Source organism: Berghia stephanieae, chromosome 13 (assembly GCF_034508935.2).
Source record: "Berghia stephanieae isolate SIO BIC M18660-M18661 chromosome 13, UCSD_Bste_1.3, whole genome shotgun sequence".
NCBI classification, from domain to species: Eukaryota; Metazoa; Mollusca; class Gastropoda; order Nudibranchia; family Aeolidiidae; genus Berghia; species Berghia stephanieae.
The window spans coordinates 25,597,452-25,621,004 of NC_088372.1; the positions used below are offsets into that span (position 1 = coordinate 25,597,452).

The window sequence follows — 23,553 nt, forward strand, 5'->3', positions numbered from 1 at the left end:
TAATTCGGGTTGAGCTTTCAACATAGTAGAATTACTTGGCTTAAAAAAAAAATTATTTTTATTTTAATGTTGATTTTAGCTGACATTCGGAATTCTAATTTTTGTCACTTAAAGAAACTCAATTCATTCTCATCAATAGGACATATAGATTTAACAAATATTCCATAATTTTTCAACCCAACAACTAATTTCAATTTTTACCATCTAAATTCTAACGGCTTTTGAGGCGGTCCGGTGGAATAGGCATTCGCCTTTACCACAACGGACTATTTCTCTGTAGACAAAGTACGTGGCAAAAAGCCATCTATAAACTTCCGGTCCCACGCGACACTTCCTTTCTTTTCTAATCAAAGCTGTTAGCAGAAGGAACAGAACAGAATGGCTCTCGTACGTTTTAAACATTTGCTGTAATAATTTATAATGTAACCATTTTTTAAAAAAGAATGTAGATATGAAAATGACGGTTATTAATGACAGACGTCATCCATTTCCAATTGGTCCATTTTTCTATTGAAACGATAAGTTGACCTGTGTGTCCACTGTCCACCACCCACCGGTGACAGTGACAGTGATTGACTAGGCACTTTGATAAAATTTTCAAAATATCTTGATTTGACTCAGTCAGGGGGATGGGACTTGAAAAAACATAAAATTTGATACCTTATTTGTTTCTCTACGACCTACGGTCCCAGAGTTATTTATATTTTTCTATTTAAATTTTCGCTGTGATTATCCCCAGACACCTGTCTGGGGATAACGAATTTTTATTATCCCCAGACGCATATTTGAAACTCCGCTCTTTTAAACAATTATCCATAATCCAGAATATGGAATGTTTCTAAATGCACATAGAAATAAGGAAAGTTAATAAAATATATATAAAAACATAAAATTAACCAACATTAAAATCAGTTGTTACTACATATACACAATATGCGTCGACTTCGAAGTGGGTGTAATGGCCGAATGGTTTAGTCGTCTGCCCTGGAAGTTTGACCAGAATCGACGTTGTGGGTTTGAATCCTGGTAACGTCAATTTTTTTTTTTTAATTCCGTCTTCTTTTTACAGAAAAGAGTTGAAAGAGATAAATGTCCCATCCATCCTCCCCCCACCTCTTTTTTAAAAAAAATTAAACTCTCTCTCTCTCTCTCTCTCTCTCTCTCTCTCTCTCTCTCTCTCTCTCTCTCTCTCTCTCTCTCTCTCTCTCTCTCTCTTAGTTCCTTTCTAGTTTCTAGCAAATTGTCATATTCGTCCCCACTCCGATCTCAAATAGTGTCTAAAAAGAATAAATAATTAAAAAGCAAACATACAGAAATATTCAGAGAGCGACCAAATGGTCAGATAGAGAAGAAAAAAAACAACAATAATTGTTTTAAAAATAAAAACAATTTAAGAAATTCATGCTCCGAAACGGAACATTTACATAAAGGTTTAGCAAACAAACAACTCTAAGGTTTAGGTCAAAATATTTTTAAAAAAAAGAAAAAAGAAAAATTTCCCTCGGAGCAGGGAATAGTGTTAACAATAATAATAATAATAATAATAATAATAATAATAATAATAATAATAATAATAATAAGAGTATTAATAATAAAAACAATATTATTATTGATAATAATATAATAATGATTATGATGGTAAGAGTAATAATAATAACAATTATTACAATTATTATTATTATTATTATTATTATTATTATTATTATTATTATTATTATTATTAATATTATCATTTGACCAAAACAAAAAAAAAAAAACAATAATAGATCTAGAGCAAATTAAATAATGAAATAATATTATCGGAGAAATAAAAAATTCAACTGATTAAAAAAAAACTCTTGCTCGGAACTCGGAACAAAAGTGAAGATAATGAACATCAATTGGGAAGAAAGAAAGAAGAAGTAAAAAAAAAGTGTGTGTGGGGGGGGGGGGGGGGGGGGGGGGGGGGTCGCGACTGGTTTGAATCTGTGCAGCTAAAAGGAGTAAAATGAAAGGTGGCCTAACCCACTGAGCTGTCTATCCACACCGCTATCGGAATATCTTAAATTCATATATGAGCTAAACATATTTCCACCATTTTTGCTTCCTTGTTTTGGTAGTTATTTTCATCTCTGATTCGAATAAAAATATGTTGTTGGATCTAGTTTTGTGGATGTGTGATACTAAATTCTATTGTCTTGTGCGAAGAAGACAGGAAAATAACAGGTGTCGGTTTTGGGCTTTGGGGCGAACAACACCATGGCCTAGGAATTCATCCGCGAAATAAAAAAAAATTCCCGGTCATCCCCAAAATTGTGGCCAGAATGAGCAAATTATAGAAACAAGAGATGATCAATAAAGTTAACAGGTAGGTAGGTAGTGAAAATTTAAATGGTTGGTGGACTATGAACAGATTTGATGATTAACAACTTTCTTCCTGGTTGAAAATAAAAAGTCGAATTGCCAGTTTGACGTTTTCAGATCAAAGTAACAAAAGAAATTTTGTTGATCCATTTGCTTTAAAATATTTTTTAAAAAAGAGCTGGATTTGACATTTGATCACTATTTACTTTCATCTTGTGTTAAATATCACTTGATATATTAACTGTTTTGGGACACAACCACTAGTATTTTTTCCAGAATATTTGGTATTTTTCATGCCTAGTTTGGCATTTTGCATAAAATCTTTCTGCCCACTTGCTACATGCGTCTGGGGATAACCAATTTTCGTAATTCCCAGACACCTGTCTGGGAATAACAAAAATTGGTTATCCCAGACACCTGTCTGGGGATAACGAATTTTCATTATCCCCAGACGGGCGTCTGGGAATAATGACGGCCTTAAATTTTTTGTCAATTTTACAGAGAGAATCTGTGATTTCACTGCTGCCTCAAAACCAGCATCTCGCGGCGATCGGGAAATTTTGAGTTTTACAGTCAACATGGCCCACTTATTGTTTTCAGTAATTTTGTTTCAATTAAATAATAAATGGCAAGTGTTAGGTATCATTTTAATGGTCAGAAAATAAGCTTTATTTTCATATAAATCATTTTCATGGATGGAAAGTATGGAAAAAATTAAGGATAAATGAAAATGGAAAAAATATGAGGTTTTGGTCCTAAAAAGTGGGGTTGATGGCGGAAAAAATAAAATAATGAGCGAGTGTATCGGTTTTGATGAAATTTGGCAGAGATATTCTTCAATTAATTGTCTATCGATGTATGAAGTATAATTAAAATGTATCCATAATTTAAAAAGTTCTTATAATTTAAAAGTTTATAAATTTTTATTACATAAGCTTTTTGAGAAATACAATCAGGAATTAAGAATGAAATAAACCGTTAGAAAGCTTGTTTTGTGCCCTTTATAATGATACCAAAGTTAGTCACATAGGTTCACAAATAACGCCATGGTGCAGGGATTATCAGTCGCTAACAGCCAGAGAGATAGATGAAGATTGGTGTTCCGAAGACCTCCCCAGTTCAGTTCAGTTTTCTGTCTCTAATTTTATTCCGGCTGTCGTTATTCACAGATGCGTTTCTCTTTAATCACCTGTGATAACTATTTTACAAAGTGCCAAACTAGACATGGAAATAGCCAAATAATCTGAAAAAAATCTGGAACGAAATCTAGTTTTATGTTAGAGGTGTTGCTCTGTTAGAGTTAGAGCTGTATCACTATCACTATCACCATCACTGTATCTAGTCACTTCGATTCCGATTTATTTTAATTTATTGACAGGTACATAAAATTTATGCTACTGAAAATAACAATGATGGTATAATATGGTACCTATCAACACGTAATCAATTGGAAGTCCAGCTAGAGATTAAAAAGAAAAGTTAAACCCTTGATAAGGAACAAAAGTCAGTCAAAGTAACTGGTCTAAATCTAAAGGAAAAGCCTTTCCAACAACTTTTCACGATGTCCAGATAAAATCAGGACAAGATAATCAATATTTCAGATAGTACAGTATTAGACAGGCAATAATTCTTCTACGGTCACAATGTTATGGGCAAAACAACTTCCTCATGAACTCTTCTTCTTCATCTTCTGTCAATTCCACTCCCTGCCCATTGCTCGCACTCCTCCTCCTCCCCCCCCCCCCCCAATTGGGGTTTGAGTCCGAACTGTCACAGGAGACTATTTGGATTCGAGTCTGAATTGCCACAATTTGCAAATCCATACTTGATCCACCATTATAAATTTCACTACTTACTATTACTACATACCTACTGTTAGCTGTAATGGCCTTGGTCTTCCTTTCTTTCTAAAATTTGTCCATTCTAATCACTATTTTGGGGAAATTGATCGTAGTTGGTTGTTTGATTAATTCACCAATAAATCTCTCGACGGACCGACCACTAACCTACTTTTTCAAATTTCTGTTCCTATCTCCCTCTTATTCAATATTTTAGTATAACATGTCCACAAAACTAGATCCAACAACATATCCGAATCAGAGATGAAAATAACTATAAAAACAATGAAGACATATTTCTAATCCAAAATTAGTGGAAAATTATCTAGCGCGTAAACTAAACGTAAACTTTAAGTCACACGGAAGTCTTTGTGGATAGAGAGACAAGTGAGTTAGATCTCCTTTCCAAGACAATTCATATTCGTTTTTTAAACAGACCCAAGTATGCCGCTTTTTTTTTCAGATCTAATTTTGTTATTTTCCTTATTATTATTATTATTATTATTATTATTATTATTATTATTATTATTATTATTATTTTTAGTATTATTATATTTTTAGTTATTTTTTTTTCTCTGAATAATAACTTCTGTTACTGTTAGCATGTGAGAATTCTCTTTCTCTCTCTCTCTCTCTCTCTCTCTCTCTCTCTCTCTCTCTCTCTCTCTCTCTCTCTCTCTCTCTCTCTCTCTCTCTCTCTCTTTTTCATTTATTTATTTTTGACTTTGATTATTTGTTCCTGTTTTTAGGCGAGTTTTTATTTATTTTTATTTTTCTCTCTCCTTTTTTGCCTTGATTATTTTGTTTCCTACAAGATTTATTAAAATATATTTTTTTTCTTTTTCTCTCTGGATTGCTTTCTGAATGAGTTTTATTTATTTAGATTGTACCTACTTTTTTTTTTATGCCTCTGATTTCTGGGAGAGATATTCATTTCCCTCTTTTAAATTTTTTTTTGTCCTGTTTCTTCAGGCATCAGCAAGTTCAACATCTGTTGGAGGTGGTTCATCCAGAGGAGGTCCATCCAAGACTATCACCCCCAGATCCTCAGGAGGTACCACAGCTAGACAAAGGTATAGTCATTTTAACTTGTGGGAATAGAATTACTTGACCTGCCAGTCATTTTATCTGGAAATTCCTCATCTTTGTTTTCATTTCCCGATTTCCTAATTTTTTAATATTATTTTTTTATTTCAGCTAACTAAAATCATTGTCACATCTCAATTTAAAGCCCAGGAAACTTTCCAGATTTTTTTGGGGAAAAGTTGGCAAGATTAGGAGTGTCCTTTTAATTTGCTAATATAAATGATGTAACATTTTAGATTCCTGTTAGTCAACAAACTAGATAATAAATGTGACATGAATGATGAATGACAATAAAAACACATTTCTTTTCTAGTCTTGCCATTTAACAACCTACTTAGCACCTCAAACCTGTTATCCACTGTATTCCCATTTGTATTCCCATTTGAATTCCTGAAATTCTCAGACAGAAATAAGTATTATTACGAGATTTTACTAGCATATTATCACTGTCGCTTTCACGGCCACTGCAATATCGTCATCGCCCACATCATCATCATCATTGTAGTCGATACTATATAATCATCTCCATCAACGTAACTACCACCTCTTATCCGACAATATTTTGATATTTATTACTGTGATTATCACCACATCATCATCGTCCTCACCACAACACAACCATAATCTTAATGACCATCACCAAAACTAAAACATCCTTACTACTGCCATTACCACAACCACCACCTCATTTTTTTGGTATTCATTATGTATGGTATGATGATCACAATAAGAAATAGTGGTTTTTGCTGCCAGCCATTTGTGTCAAAGTGTATAAATTTTACATGTAGAGAAATGATAATGACTGTTATATCTGCTCATAATGAAAAAGTATTATATGCCTAGGGTACCTTATTTTGCATCATATTTTCAATTTTTTTTTTTTTGGGGGGGGGGGGGGGGGGGGGTGTCTCTGTACCGCGATATGATGAAGCACAGGCACTTTGCATCCTCAGTCAAGTCGGATCAAGTTTTCCCCCAAAACTATTATTTTCAATTGTCATGAATATGAGTATGAGAAAGTCAGTCCAGATTTATTTAGAATGTCTTCACAAAGTGTCTACCTGCTTTTGCTTTTATTGAATAATGTTGCACTGGTCTTCCTTTTTTTTTTTTAAATAAATTATTTTTTTGTAAATTGAATTGTGAATGATCATTTTTTATTTTTTATTTCAGGAAAGCCCCAGCTGCAACCAGTGCACGCAAAGCCGGTGGTGGAAATAGTGCTGGCATGTGGAGATTTTACACTGAGGACTCTCCTGGAATTAAAGTGTAAGTTGACTTTGAAGACTTTGGTGAAGATAATCTCTAGAAGTGTGACTTGTCCTGGACTGCTACACCCTAATTTGAGCTTTAAAAGAAAAGATAGATATGAGTTTTTATGTTTTTTTTTGACAAAACATGTTTTACAATTATTTATATTTGGTGCTCAAATTTTGCGTGCTTTTTCTGGTTGGTTTATTCTGGCCCTGCCCGGATACCCTAGCTGGGAGGGAAACAGTCAAATGTATAGTTAGAATTTTGGAGGATGATATTTTTTGTCTTGTAAATCATCTCTCTGTAATGCACTGTATTATTTTTATTCACATATATTGTATATGTTTTGTTAAATATTGAATATATTGTATTCCTCTTTGTGGGGAACTGAGCTTGTGTCTGGATGATACTTTTAGGTGATCTCAAACTAAGTCCTTTAGTGTGCTTTTGGAATCTACATGTTTCCTATTTTAACCAATTCCCCTTTGTCTTACCTTTTCTTGGGTGCTTTAATTGTAATTCTAAAACTTTTTACTATCCCATTTTCTTCTTTTTTTTACTGGCGTTGATATGACCTATTGACTGATTGATTTAATGATTGTAGATAAGGAATGCTATTTGAAATTAATTTCATTTGGAAAATGATACACAATTTTATGATAAAACAAAAAGAAAACAATCTCATACTCAAGGTTTGAAAAATGGATCATTATTTTCAGATAAGTTTGCACCAATTTAATAAATCAATGCCATTAGAATCATTACAACGTTTGGTTTCTTATCTGTGTCTGGTATTGGAGAAAATTAGGAAATAAAAAACATCTTTTACTGTTAATGAGTTTGATTAGATAATTGCATCATTATGGTATAGCTTTTGAAAATATTAGAACAGTCGAATCACACATGATAGATAAATATTTGTTGGAAATAATATGTATTTTAAATAGAACAGGAAAAAAAAACAATATTGGGCAGATGATTTGTTTATATTGAAAACTGCCAATGTTTTCTAATTGCCCCTAATTTTCCTTTTGTTTCTTCAGTGGCCCAGTTCCTGTTTTGGTTATGAGCTTGATCTTCATTGCATCCGTCTTCATGCTTCACATTTGGGGAAAATACACACGCAGCTAAACACCACTAGGACCAAGACCATACGATTACGACTTTATTGATGGATTAACATAATTGATTGTGAGTTTGTGCGAAGTGTCATCTGGAGAGAAGTTTGGGAAATGGAAGTATGATGAATGGAAGCTATAAGTGAATGTGTGATGAATGAAGATGGCATAAGAGGAGAGAGGTTATCAGGGATGATAATATTGGTTTGAATATGTGATTATGTTTTTTCAAAACTAATATATTAATTTATGATATTAATGTCAATATATCATTTTCCTGTAGGTTTTAATAGTAAAATGGTCGTTTTAAATACTTAAATCGAGACAAAGGGACATATTTTTGCATCTTTCACAACATCCTTTTGGTTGTAGTGAATACATCTAGATCTTGAATATTAAACAAAATAGTTTGGTGATTGATTTTTATTGCCTCTAGTCTGCTCTGATATGATAGATCAAAGAGAAAGAATATGTTGAGACAGTCTTACGCACTCTGTTCTAAATAGAATGTAGTTGAATAAATTGATGACAAATTTACACATTTATTTAATTGTAATATTGTTAATGGAAGTTTCAGCATTTACATATGAAGTCATAGGTGCTCCAAAGCTGCATAGGTTATATGAACGCGTATCTTGACCCAGATGTGTGACGGTGGTTTGTTGTTGTGAATGGAGACTGTTGCAATGGTGATGGATGACATATTTAAATAAAATTTATAATTGTACATTTACTTCTGTGTATTGTTTTTTTTCTTATAATTATAACTTTTTTTGTAGAGGGAGTAGGAAGTGGCCGAGTGGTTTGGCATTGCACTTCGGCTCTGGGGTCCAGGATTCTTGCTTGGCTTCTGGCACTTTTTTTTAGTTTTTTTTTTTTTTTTAAAATTATTTCTATATATCTTTTTATCATTGGCAAAATTATCAACACCAAATATTTGCTTCCCATTGACATTTGATTTCTTAAATCTGAAAAGGTGTGTATGAAAACAGTGATCAATAAAATAATTTGAAAAGTAGTCCTTCCGAGCCATTAAGCCAGTAGAGCTGGAGTTTATCCCGGTTTCTATAGCATAGAATGGACAATTGCAATTGCTTGCCACCCTTTGGATAGGATGCTAGTCTATCATCACAAAGTACTTTCTGCCAGATCTAAGACCCAGCTACCCAATCACTGCTGGGTGAATAGTGGGTCAGAAAAAAAAATCTCGACTGAACCCAGGATTGATCTTTGTCCCATAGTGTGTGAAATGAGTGCTCTACCAACTGAGCAATTGGGACCCTTAGTGCCAAAAGTCACGTCACGTTAGATATTTGTTTGGGGGGGGGGGGGGGGGGGGGGGGGGATCTGTATTTCTCAGACTGCCACGTGTCACTTATAACTTATACAATTTCACCATGTTTAAGGCAGGGGACATTGGCCTTCCTGGGTCGATTGGTTTCTACATCAGCTCACAGTCTTGCTATCTCTCCTTTCCACTCAAACTCAAATCATTTGTGACCTACAACTCTGTGCAGCTGAAGATATTGTGAATGTGGTGAGGACAGATGGACATGCCTTAGTCTTCATTATGATCTTATAAAACATACCAAGCTGCTAGAAGCTGTGGACTGTAAAAAGTAATAAACAAAAATGAATATAACAGCTTAAAAAAGAGAACAAAATACCAAACATGGAACGTTTCGGGACTCAAAACCCTTCTTCAGGCAACAAAAAACAATGAAAACATCTTTACGAAAAGAAAAACAGATCGATGGCAGATAAACATTTCGCATGTCCTTTGAAAAGTTCCTTTTTTATAAGAAAGTACTGTATTTACAGAAAATTTCTCTCCTGTCTATCTATTTTTTAGCAATGTATTTATGGTTTAATTATTTATTTTGTTGGCTGAAGAAGGATTTTGAGACCCCGATACATTCGGATTATGGTATTTTTGTTCTTTTTTATTTTAGCTATTTTAAAAAATTAATTTTTGTTTATTATGATCACTTTTACTTTTCAGTCCAACTCCATTTTGGCCATTAATTTATTTTGATATTTTGGGGTAGAGGTTTCCATATTAGGATGGTGCTTGGGGAAAAGCCAATTGAGCATTAACAGTGTGAGTGCTGTTTGGAATAAGGCTATCAACTGGGATCGTTGTCAGTCCCTGACGGGCCTTAGAGAGAACATTGGCTTTTTGGATTGTGCGTCTTTCATGTAGTGGTGACCAGTTGAGGGTTTTGTCTATTTGTTTTGAAGGGTTTTACAGCGCTTGCAACACATTTAGGTTATATCAGCGCCAGTAAAATGGAAGAAAATGGGATAGTAAAAAGTTCTAGAATTACAATTAAAGCACCCAAGAAAAAGTAAGACAGGGGAACAGGGATCAGATGTAGATTCCAAGAGCATACCACCAATGTACTTAGTTTGAGATCACCTATAAGTCTCATCCGGACACAAGCACAAAATCCAAACAAAGAGGAATACACTCAAATGCTTACATTATACATTCAAAATAACAAACATAATAATACATAACAGAGAGATGATTTACAAGGAAAAAGAATATCATGTCAAAAAAACAATAACTATGCATTTGACTGTTTCCGGCCCGAGCCAGGACAAAATCAAGTAATCTCATTCCAAAACAAAAACAGAAAGCATGTTGGAAAACAGATATAAGGGGATAGAAGACACAGTATGTACCCCCCTTGCCCACTATGGGAGTAATCTAAAATTGGCCTCATGAAGATTTTATAGGTTTCTCTGTAATCCCTAGACAACGTATATTTCTTCGAAAGAATCAAAGTTTTGTATTGGCCTTTTTACAAACGTTATCAATATTATGGGAACTGCCCTCACAGAAAGTAATTGCAGCCTACTGTGAGTAACAATCTACTAAGTAATATCATGTCACAAAACATAGTATGTCCTCATTAATTGAGAAGATCTGAGGACAGATATGATTGGAGGGACATGATCGCCGATGTCTGCAACAGGCCTGGCACTTGATGATGATCAATATTATGGTGCTGTCAAGATATTTTTCTTTTTACTTTTTTTTTTTTTAACAACGGTGAATCTACAAAAATAATAATAATCATATGATAAATCTTTAATAAAAATCAATAAGAGCAGAATGACAATTGCTGATCCTTGTGGGATTCCAAACATAACACTGTGCCAAATCAAGAGTTCATAATTTGCCATTACTTGACTATTAAAAATAATTAAAATATTGCTGAATCCAATCAATTGCTGTTAATCAACTGTGACATGTGCTTTTAACTTGTACTTCATGTAGAATAATACGTTTAAGATGTTAAAATCCTTTTGATTGTCATTATAGATACAAAAGTTTTTTTCAAAATTTTTTGACGGAGCCGGATCCGTACCACATGATTTGTGATCCATCTTCTTTAAATAGCATAATGTTGGGATGTACCCAAAGCCCAAAACGGATTCTGGGTGGGGTTCATGACCTCCCAGCGTGGGCAGGGAGTGAGTTACTGTGTCTTCTATCCCTCTACATCGGTTTTCCAATTTGCTTTCCGTCTTTGTCTTGGACTTGGAATGAAATTACTTAGTTTTGTCCTGGGGGGGGGGGGGGGGGGGGGGGGGGGGGGCAGTCGAATGTATAGTTATAGTTTTGGGAGATGATTTTTTTCCTTGTATGTCTGTTATATATTGTATTATAATTTTTTAATATATATGATTTGTAAACATTTGAATGTGCTTGTGTCAGTATGAGACTTTTAGGTGATCTCAAACTATGCACAATGGTAGTATGCTGTTCGAATATACATATATTCCCTATTTGTGTTATTTCCCTTTCTCTTACTTTTCTTGAGCGCTTTTAATTGTAAATCTATAACTCTCTTTACCGTCCCATTTTCCTTTTTACTGGGCTGAAATGACCTAAATGTGTCGCAAGCACCGTAAAACCCTTAAAAACAAAAGCAAACATAACCCAAGTCTCACATTTTTTGCTCTAAATTAATAAATTCAAATTTTAGCAACTAAATCCAAGCCGTCATGATAACGATTTGAGGTGGTAGGCCACATTTGTCACTTTAAAAAATAAAAAATTCCAAACATTTATTTTCCTTTATTGGCGATGATGGCACGATGCATCAGATTTGTTTTTATGTCACTCTATTTTGGATTTTAAACTTGGCACATCTCCATTGTTTCCTCAGTTGAGACAGTGGTTTAAAAATTATTTCAGGAGATTCATCTTCATATATCTGGAATGTTAATAGCAGCCAAAATGGGACAACTCAAAACTGCAAGGACATGAATTGCAATTACATGTATAACTTAAATTTGACACATAATGTTACAATAACCTGTCCCTCTAGGAAAATGCCATTTTTTCCCATAAATTATGTCCAAAAAAGTCAAATTGTGTCAGAAACGACAAATGATGCGTTAAAAATATGAGATGTCTAGTGATACTGATGCAGTTTGTAATACTCAATAAGCAAACAATATACACATTTAATTAAAAGCAAGGAGAAGAAAAAAAAAGACCAACTGAGATCGAATGTATAGTTATAGTTTTGGGAGATGATTTTTTTCCTTGTATGTCTGTTATATATTGTATTATATTTTTTATATATATGATTTGTAAACATTTGAATGTGCTTGTGTCAGTATGAGACTTTTAGGTGATCTCAAACTATGCACAATGGTAGTATGCTGTTCGAATATAATATATTCCTATTTGTGTATTTCCCTTCTCTTATTTTCTTGAGCGCTTTTAATTGTAATCTATAACTTTTTACGTCCATTTTCTTTTTACTGGGCTGAATGACCTAAATGTGTCGCAAGACGTAAAACCTTAAAACAAGCAAACATAACCAAGTTCACATTTTTTCTCTAAATTAATAATTCAAATTTTAGCAATAAATCCAAGCGTCATGTAACGATTTGAGGTGGTAGGCCACATTTGTCACTTTAAAAAATAAAATTCCAACATTTATTTTCTTTATTGGCGATGATGGCCGATGCATCAGATTTGTTTTATGTCACTCTATTTTGGATTTTAAACTTGGCACATCTCCATTGTTTCCTCAGTTGAGACAGTGGTTTAAAAATTATTTCAGGAGATTCATCTTCATATATCTGGAATGTTAATAGCAGCCAAAATGGGACAAACTCAAAACTGCAAGAGACATGAATTGCAATTACATGTATAACTTTAAATTTGACACATAATGTTACAATAACCTGTCCCTCTAGGAAAATGCCATTTTTTCCCACAAATTATGTCCAAAAAAGTCAAATTGTGCCGTACGCAAATGATGTTAAAATATGAGTTTAGTATACTGATGCAGTTTTAATATAATAAGCAAAAAACAAAAAAAAGAAAGAGAGAAAAAAAACCAATGAGATCGAATATATAGTTATATTGGGAGTAATTTGACAATAATGTTACAATACTGTTCTTATGGATAAATGCCATTTTTTCCATCATAATTATGTAAAAAGTCAAATTGAGACAAAAGACAAATGATGCTCCAAAAAATGAATGTCTAGAATGTCTGATGCATTTGAATACCAATAAGCAAACAATATAACATTAATTAAAAGCAAGAGAGAAAAAAAAAATACAACTGAGATCTCAACAAAACACCAACACACGAAAAATTGTCGAATGACATATGAACAAAAAAGAAAAAGAATATAAATAATATAAAAGGTCAATGAAGTTATCAAATAAACCCAATTTAAGAACAAAAATGTGAACCAATTTCATCTTTTTCACCTCACAATAAACATTTCATATAATGACAGACAAACAATTGAAGAATCAATTCAACTGTAGCGGTAACTCTTCTTTTAAATTATGATATACAAAACAAGTTGTTATAGCTGACCCCATTTACTTATCCTGTTCAGATGGTCAGGAAATACTGAAAATTCCATAAGTTTTTTGGCCTGTTTCAATACAATACCTTGTACACGCTTGTGGCATGGTTGTGAGAGTGCTTGCGCGCGCGCGCGTGTGTGTGTGTGTGTGTGTGTGTATGTGTGTGTGTGTGTGTGTGTCGGAGTGTGGATTTGAATTTGCGTCCATGGCTCAGACATAGATGTTACGGTCATTCAAAATTAATTACATGTATTCCAGTTGTGAAATCTTGGATTTCATTCAAGAAAAGTGGATTTAAAATTAAACTGGTCAGATTTATAACATTTCAGGGATTTTTTTTCTTTTAGTTTTTGCGGCTTTGTGGTTTAGTAATATGACATGTAGGTCTCTGGTTCGAGTCTCACTCTAGGCTGCGATACGTTGAGTACTTGTAAACGTTCCTTCACGGACAGTCTCTCACCGCACACATGGGGACGAGGGTCACACGTTTCCGGAATCGGGTATAAGGAATAATGATATTAACATCATGTTTTCAAAGATCCTCAAAGTACTCTCCTTGAGCTTGGATAATGTAAATCTGGCTGCTCGAAGCTCAAAGAAATAAATAACAATGTGAAGTTGAATATAAGTTTCAATTTAATTACGAAAACAGATGAAATGGACGTTTCGGGTTTCCCCTTTATCAACAAACAGGATGAGTGAAACACTACAGATGAATAAGATAATGTGGTAGTGGCGTTGTTGACATCTGTTTCCCTAATTAAATTGAAGCTTACATTCAATTTCACATTGTTATTTATTGAGCTTGGATACAAAGTTTTAGCCTCTTAAACCAGGAATCAAAGCAGTTATGCCACGTTTCCGATGGTGTAGCTGAAATTTCATATTCAAAATGCCCTTACATATTCAGGAGTCTCAAATTTAATCCCAAGGAGTTTTTCCTTGGGAACAAAAAAAAAAAAAAAAGTCACAGAGGCCAGATGATGGGTTTGGATTTGAACGTTGTTTTCAGTCAAGGACTGCACTGTGTTGAATGGGCTGTGTGAGCACTAGCGTTGTCGTGGTGCCAATCTTTGGACGCTGTTTTCTCCACCTCTCTGAAACTGTCGGTATGAAGTGGTTAATATACCAATCTGAGGTGACTATTGGAATGGTATTGTCGGATGTAACCTTTTAACTTGAAACCATAACCACCATTTGCTTTCCAACGCTGCGAGATCACTTGAATTTTAGAGGTGGAGTCTCACCAGGAAAGAGCCACACACTCTAGATTGACGCTTCATTTCAGGGCCATACTATAAACCCATATTTCATCACCAGTCATGATGTTTTCCACATTTCTAGATCGACATTCATCGAACCGTTGAAGCGTAAAGGTACAAAATTGAACACGTTGTTTTTTATCATCGTTGAGTTGGTGACGCACCCATGGAGCGGACACCTTGTGGATATTAAGGCATTCGTGCAGTATTTTCCAGAAACTAGGTGATGAAATGAAATGCCCACTGACTTTTCCTCTACAGCACATGCAGGTCTATCTTCACGGTTATCATCTTTGAGGTATTGCCTACCTCTTTTAAATTCACCAAACCAAAAAAATAAATTTGAGATTTTGATGGAGCGAATTCCCAAAAAATAGATTGTGCAAAGTGTCATAACAAACATACATTTAACCCTATTAAAAAGTCGTAATAAGTCATGGCTCGAAAATCACGTCTATTGAGCTCCATTGTTGTTGACACAATTAATAGAATATGACGTCACACATTTGTCTATTGTGCTCAAAATTGTGAACATGAATCAAAATATGCGGGCATTTCCAAAAAAAAAAAAAAAAAATAGATAAAAGAAAAATAAAACTAAAGGATGCTTTACGGTTTGCAAAAAGAATTGCAGACCTATCTATCTTTATTGCTTCTATCTACCTGATTTCGGAAACGTATTTAGTTACCCGTAAAATGAGTATCAGGCCGGTAAACCAACAAATAATGTGATGACGCCTCTTGGATGTCATGTCTCGTCCTGCGTGTTTGGGTTGGAACCAAAAATTATTTGTTGAATTATTTTGTTGTTGTTGTCGCTATTTGCTGTTGAGTTTTTCAATTAAAATAATGAAGCCATGGCTATTTGGGTCATCAGACTTCTTAATAATACCAAAATAATCATGCATTTTAACCCTTAACTGGCGGGGATCAAATTCACTCTAACCTTAAATCAGAGCTTACCGATTTCACTAAGAGATCAGTTAAAACAACTTCGACTTCAATAAAGCAAGTGTGTCACATCGCTGTTAATGCTCTCTTGGTTAAAAATGGCACTTTATACAGTTCAAACCAGAAAAAGAAGAAGAGAAGGGTTTAAAATAAGTTCATCATTGCCGTAAATGGGTTAATGAGATACGATCCGTGGTGACAACGTCATGTTCAGTAATTGAGGTGGAATGTTCTCAAAGTCGTAGACGATATTCCCCAAGGAAGCAATCATCCCAACCAAGACTGGAACTGCCATGAGATTCATTCCAATGCCTGCCTTCATCTGTGGAAAATGAGAGTTGAAAACAGGAATTGTTATAAATTGATCTTAAAATACAGAAATGGATAAAATATCGGTGTCAATTTGTAATATGTAAATGATTAATCGCCCCCAAACGATCTATATATATATATATATATAATATATATATATATATATATATATATATATATATATATATATTATATATATATATTTATATATTATATATATATATATATATATATATATATATATATATATATATATATATATATATATCCAACAACTATCTTAAGTATCATTATTTTGTCCGTATATTCATTTTTAACACCCTAACTGCTCCGACAAAAATCGTGTTGCAACAGTGTGAGTCCATGTGTAAAAAGAATTGAGATTTGCCAGGTTGCACCTCAACATCGATGGGCATTGACCCAGGTGTCCGTACATATATTGCAGCTTCAAGGAGCAAGTGTTCGGCTTATTGCTATTTTAGGCATTAAACTAAAACAGATCCCTGATGATCCCTTACTCATTTCATTATTTTGCTGGCAGAGTCTTCTTGGGTGATGTGGATTTGTCTTTGCCCTACTAGAGATGATAACAGCCTCAAAGTCGTCCTGCACCTTATGATCTTTGCAAATTTCAGCACTTGCTTATTGCACTATACTGTATCGTACGCCGCCCATAGGTCTATGGAAACGACCCTATCCATATGTAGTTTCTGTTCGTAGCCTGCCTCATTGTGCAAAGTGAGGGCAATGACTTGTTCCATTGTCTCGTCTGTTGCAAGCCTGCTTTGCTTTGCGTCTAGGACTGGATCCGGTCAGAACATTACCAAAAAGCTTTAAAAAATGTGTAATGGCAGCTTAGGAATAAATGGAAACTATCCTCGCACGTTTCCACAATAAGTATAGAAGTTGTTTTGGACATTGCCTCCGCCAACCAGGCCCCTGGCAGCTATGGGGCTCGTGTCTAATCCTATCTCAGTAGCGTAAATTGGACAATTACATGTCAAAATAACCCTGGGATAATACGCTAGTCTATCGTAAAGAACATTCCGCCAGATCTAACAGACTCGAGGACCATATCGAAATCACTGCTGGGTTGACCAAGACGTCAGAAAAAATATTCATAATACCCAGGAACGGGACTGGTCCATCGAGTTGGGAAGTGTGTGCTCTACCAACTGAGCAAATGGGATTCCCAGTGTTTCAATACAATTAAGATTAAATTAATGATAAGGGTTTTTTTTTGTTTGTTTTGTTTTGAAGGGCTCTTGCGACATATTTAGGTCATTTCAGCGCCAGTAAAGAGAAAATAACGGAATAGTCAAAATATTCTAGATTTAGAATCAAAGTACCAAAGAAAAAGTAAGACAAAGGGGAATTGGTTCAAATAGGGAACAGATGTGTATTCCAAGAGCACACTATCAGTGTATATAAGTTTGAGATCACCTTAAAGTCTCATCCAGACACTAGCACAGGGTCCCACTAAGAGGAACACTCTCAATGTTAACGGAATGCGTAAAACAACTAACAATACATAACAGAGATGACTTACGAGGAAAAACATCATCTCCCAAAACTATAACTATACATTTGACTGTTTCCCTCCCAGCCAAGGACTCCAGCCAGAGCTGGGGCAAAACTAAGTAATCCAATTCCAAGACAAAGATATAAAGCAACTCGGAAAACAGCTATTATAAGGGGATAGAAGACACAGCGTGACCTCCTGCCCTAATTTACTGATAAATAAAACTAAGACAATAACTGAAACAACTTACCATATCTGTTATTTTGAGTCTTCCACTGCTGAAGACAATGGCATTAGGGGGCGTGGCTACGGGTAACATGTATGCAAATGAACAGGCGAGGCAAGATGGTAGCATGTATTTTATTGGGTGGACTTGTGTGGACAATGCCTGCAAGTTGATAAGGGGGGAGGGGGAAGAGATATAATAGTCAGCTTTTTATTTTATCATAGAGGAGGAAAATACTCTACTACTACTACTACTCGTACTACTACTACTACTACTACTACTACTACTACTACTACTACTACTACTACTACTACTACTACTACTACTACTACTACTACTAATAATAATAATAATAATGATAATGATAATGATGATGATGATGATGATGATGATGATGATGATGATGATGATGATGATGATGATGGCGATGATGATGATGTGGCGATAATGAGGAGGCGGCGGTCGTAGTAGTAGTAGTAGTAGTAGTAGTAGTAGTAGTAGTAGTAGTAGTAGTAGTAGCAGTTGTTGTTGTTGTTGCTGTTGTTGTTGTGGTAGCAGTGGAAAGAAGACAATGATGGTTAATAAGATGACGATGGCGAGGACAACGACGGAGATGATGATGACGACGCCGACACCTATAATGATGATGATGATGATGAGGATGATGATGGTGGTGGTCCTGGTGGTGGTGGTGATCTTGATGATGTTGGTGGTAGTCACAAACCAGTCGTTGTAGAATAGGCATCATGATAGATGCCATGGCTGCATTGGAGGCAAACTCTGTACTGGCACTACTGATGTAGGAGATGATGAAGAGGACAGCGATCTCATTCCAATTCCTGAAATAAGTCAGTTCATTTCCTATCCATGGACTCAGCCCCGATTCCTGAAATAGTGTTAAAATAAATAAATAGATTGCCTTCATTAATCCCGTAGGGGAAATATTTGTCTCTTCCAAGGGAATACTGGATTATCTAGGATGAGGTGTCTTGCTCAAGGCTACACAACATAGCGGGTGTTCCAACTCAGTACCTATAGGGTACGAACCAAAGATCCACGCTGTTGTATATATATTACAAAAAAAATCTCCGGTTTAATTATTTTGATACTGGGATAGTTTTCAGAACACCTAGACCCTTAGACTTAGAGTCAGTCTACCCCATTTTCGTAGGCGATAATTGCTTTGAACCCTTTGGATAAGATGGTAGTCTATCATACAGTATTCCTTCAGAGCCAATGGGCCCATGGAACCCGAGTTTATCCCGGTTTCTGTAGCGTTTCTTTTGTTTGTTTGTTTTAAGGGGTTTTACAGAGCCTGCGACACATTTAGGTCTTTTCAGCGCCAGTAAAAAGAAGAAAACGGTATAGTCACAATATTCTAGATTTACAATCTAGGCATCAAAGACAAAATAAGACAAAGGGGAATTTGTTCAAATAGGGAACATATGTAGATTCCAAAAGCATACCATCAATGTACTTAGTTTGAGATCACCCTAAAGTCTCATCCAAACATCAGCACAGGATCCCACTAAGAGGGACACACTCACATGCTTACAGAATACATAAAACAAATAACAATCCATAACAGAGATGATTTACAAGGGAAAAAAATAATCTCACAAATTTATAACAATACGTTTGACTGCTTCCCTCCCAGTCATGGACTTCAGCCAGGGCTGGGACAAAACTAAGTAATCCCATTCCAAGACAAAGACATAAACCAACTCGGAAAACAGATATAAGGGGATAGAAGACACAGCATGGCCTCCTGCCCACCATGGGAGGTCAAAGGACCCCGCCCAGGTTTCTCTAGCGTGAAACCTTACATTTGTGACTCAATTATATCAATTCAGACTACATAATATAATTTGTTTTTGTTTGTTTTTAAGGGTTTTACGGCGCTTGCAACACATTTAGGTTATTTATATCAGCGCCAGTAAAAAGGTGACAATGGGATAGTAGAAAGTTCTAGAATTACAATTAAAGCACCCAAGAGAAAGTAAGACAAGGGGAATTGGGAATAAATAGGGATCAGATGTAGATTCAAAGAGCATGCCATCAATGTACTTAGTCTGAGATCACCTATAAGTCTCACCCAGACACAAGCACAAGATCCAACAAAGAGGAATCCACTCAAATGCTTACATTTCATTATACATTAAAAATAACAAATATAATAATACATAACAGAGGAAAAAAATATCATCTCCCAAAACAATAACTATGCATTTGACTGTTTCCCTCCCAGCCAAGGACTCCGGCCAGGGTCAGGACAAAACCAAGCAATCTCATACCAAGACAAAGACAGAAAGCATGTTGGAAAACAGATATACGGGGATAGAAGACACGATATGTACCTCCCTGTCCACTATGGAGGTAGGGAACCCCACCCAGCTACATAATATAAACATTCAAGGTTACACATTGTTTTCTGTGATTGAACGTCATATCCGGATGTATTTTACCTAAACGCATGATATCAATGTGAATCAATCTGTTCGGCCAATTATTATGTCGTTTAATTCTCCCCTTTCCAACCATTTTCAGGAAAACTTGATTCTTTTTAAACACTCAAACCGAGTAGAAGTAAGTACAAACTCGACGATTATAATTATATGCATACACTTTGTGTAGCATAACAAAATTCACAAAACAAAGATTTTTCATCAATTTTTCATAAAAAAAAAAAATAATATACGATACAAATCTGATTAAGAAAATTGTATAATTTATTGTATCTAAACAAATTTGACGATTTTCCTGTAGTTGGTATGAAGAGGTTTAAGAACGACTTAAATAAATATAGCGTCTACCTTGCATCCAGCTGATATGGCGAAGCCTCCACCAAGCAATAGAATGAGGCCCCACGGGAAATGGTGTACGGCATACTTCCAATTTAGTAAGGGCCGAATCTGTATTTCTGTAAAAGAAAGTGACGTTGCAAGTAAATGGTCTCGCAAAAGACTGTATTTTTCAATCAGACGAAATACAATATAGAAATAATGAAATCCACGTCACTCAGCTCTTTGTTATTGTTTTTTTTAGGCAGTCATTTTTATGAGTAGTTTTCACGAAATTGTATCAATCAGACTATAAATTTTAAAGGTTATTCATAATTTTGCGTGTTGGTACTTTATGTCCGGCTGGCGGATGTTGTATGTAATTTATCTGAGCGCATAGCACCATTATCTCAATATAATCCCTACTTGTCTTGAGTTGATACCATCGCGTGATATTAAACATAATTGATTGATTTGTTCATGTCAAGTCTCTAATATAGCTAGATATGTTCGTTTCAAAACACAAACATTTGTAACTCAAACTCAAACATATTCATTGTCTTCTTCTTCTTTCAGCTTATCCCGCATAATGAACGTGACATCTCCATGCATCTCGGTTCAGAGCATGATCTTCCAGGCCCAGGTCTTTTATATCGTCCTTTACCTTATCCAACCATCTAGTCTTTGGGCGTCCATTTTTCCTCTTTCCCGCTATTTATTGTGAATCAAATACTTTCCTTTCCATGTACTCCCTCTCTCGTCTCTCTTTACATACCCAAACCATTTCAATCTATCCTCTCTTATCTGTATAGATACATTTTTTTCTTCAGTCAAACTCAAACATACTGTAATTTATTTTTTTAGAACCTCTCAGTAATATTCGTTCTACAAGAAGAATGAATCCAACGTGCGTCATTCTGAAAATTTTTGTGATAAATAATCATATTACGTAACTATAGGTAATGACAAGTTTTGCAATGGTTTGTATAAGCTGCTATAAACATAATATTTTGAATACTGTATAGTTTCTCGACATGTTAGTGACGAGAACAGTCCATTCATTATAAGAACTCTCAAGGGATGGCATGTCCGAGTGGGTTCAGCATTGCCTCATACCCGAAAGACCACTGTTCGAGCCCGATTGATACTTTTTGCAGGTCTGATAACCCAAATTGTTATCTATAGGCTCATTGTTGTAATTTGAAACAGACGAAATCAAGCTCTTAATTAGCTGACTGCTAACAAGTAGAAAATTGGTCAACAATAACGTTTTGTTGGTGGTGGTACAAGAATAACAACAACAACAACTACAACTACAACAACAGCAACTACTACTACTACTACTACTACTACTACTACTACTACTACTACTACTACTACTACTACTACTACTACTACTACTACTACTACTACTACTACTACTACTACTACTACTACTACTACTACTACTAATACACTACTACTACTACTATACTACTACACTACTACTACTACTACTACTACTACTACTACTACTACTACTACTACTACTACTACTACTACTCACTGTCACCTTTGACAACAGCCTTCTCCTGACCAAAATGTTGATCCGTACCGGGATGTGTTGAGTCAGGGTAAGATGCCAAGAATGGGAGGGTGGAGGGCAAGGCAAATACCAGAATACACACCAAAATGGCGGCAGTTCCATCTTTTACGCTGCAATAAATAACAATGTGAGATTTAATGTAAGCTTCAATTTAATAAACGAACACAGATAATGTGGACGTTTCGGGTTTCCCCTTTATCAACAAAAAAGGATGAATGAAACACTACAGACGAACAAAACATTGATGGGACAGGAAATAGTATGCTCCTTTACAAGGGGTCCCTAACCAACAGCAACACGTAACATGTAGGACGAGACCTGACGTCTGTTAGGCGATATTACAAATTTTTTTCGGGAACAACACTGTTAACGGCCAGGTACTCATTTTACACCTGAGTACAGTGAGAGAACGTGAGTGAAGAGCCTGTTTTAAGGACTGAACTATGCGCCGAGCGGGGCTCGAACCCAGGACCTTCCGATCCGAAAGTGAGGGTCATACCACAAGACCGCATCGCCGCACATGAAAAAAGAGATTGTGAATAATTGAGAAACTGATTAAAGGATGAATTATAGATAAACGAGTAACAGATTGAATGTCAATTGCAAATAAACTGGTTACAAATTGATTATTATTTACAGATAAATAAGTAAAAAAAAATAGATTATTAATTCAAGATAAACTGGTTACAAACAGATTATAATTAATTACATAAGTAACAGATTGTGAACTACAGATAAACAAGTAACAAAAAAGTTAATAATAATGATAATAATAAAATAATAATAATAATAATAATAATAATAATAATAATAATAATAATAATAATAATAATAAAATAATGATAAATAATAACTTATATAACAATAATATAATAATACTTATAATAATAATGATAATAATATAATAATATAAATAATAATAATATAATAAATAATATAATAATAAATATAATAATAATTAATAATAATATAATTATAATAATAATAATAATAATAATAATAATAATAATAATAATAATAATAATAATAATAATAATAATAATGATAATGATAATGATAATGATAATGATATAATAATGATAATAATAATAATAATAATAATAAATAATAATAATAATAATAATAAAATAATATAATATTATTATTAATCATTATTATTATATATATTAATTATTATTATTTATTATTATTAAATTATTATTATATTATTTTATTATTATTATATATATAATTATAATTATAATAAATCTTTATTGTCCATAAATGGCAATTCCTGTTTGGTTCCATACATTACTAAATCAAATACAAAGACAAAGACTCTCTCTCTCTCTCTCTCTCTCTCTCTCTCTCTCTCTCTCTCTTTCTATCTATCTATCTCTATCTCTCTCTCTCTCTCTCTCTCTCTCTCTCTCTCTATCT

At 34.4% G+C, this 23,553-nt stretch overlaps 2 protein-coding genes across 2 annotated transcripts in view; one reads left to right on the plus strand and one right to left on the minus strand.

The window, feature by feature from the left end:
- Nucleotides 1–275: 275 nt before the first annotated feature.
- Nucleotides 276–8,372, plus strand: LOC144958719 (uncharacterized). Its single transcript, XM_078890890.1, has 4 exons — nucleotides 276–387; nucleotides 5,154–5,254; nucleotides 6,441–6,536; nucleotides 7,565–8,372. Exons 1-4 carry the CDS (start codon nucleotides 379–381, stop codon nucleotides 7,650–7,652), a joined length of 294 nt encoding a protein of 97 aa, XP_078747016.1. The 5' UTR covers nucleotides 276–378; the 3' UTR covers nucleotides 7,653–8,372.
- A 6,989-nt stretch (nucleotides 8,373–15,361) lies between these two features.
- LOC144959260 (solute carrier family 13 member 2-like) overlaps nucleotides 15,362–23,553 on the minus strand; it is a 32,823-nt gene continuing 24,631 nt past the window's right edge. Inside the window, exons 10-14 of the mRNA XM_078891804.1 lie at nucleotides 22,096–22,244; nucleotides 20,583–20,689; nucleotides 18,494–18,655; nucleotides 17,794–17,931; nucleotides 15,362–16,031 (exon numbers count right to left, since the gene is read on the minus strand). Of these exons, the coding sequence (XP_078747930.1) occupies nucleotides 15,885–16,031; nucleotides 17,794–17,931; nucleotides 18,494–18,655; nucleotides 20,583–20,689; nucleotides 22,096–22,244 (703 nt within the window). The 3' untranslated portion in view covers nucleotides 15,362–15,884. The remainder of the gene's footprint in view (nucleotides 16,032–17,793; nucleotides 17,932–18,493; nucleotides 18,656–20,582; nucleotides 20,690–22,095; nucleotides 22,245–23,553) is intronic.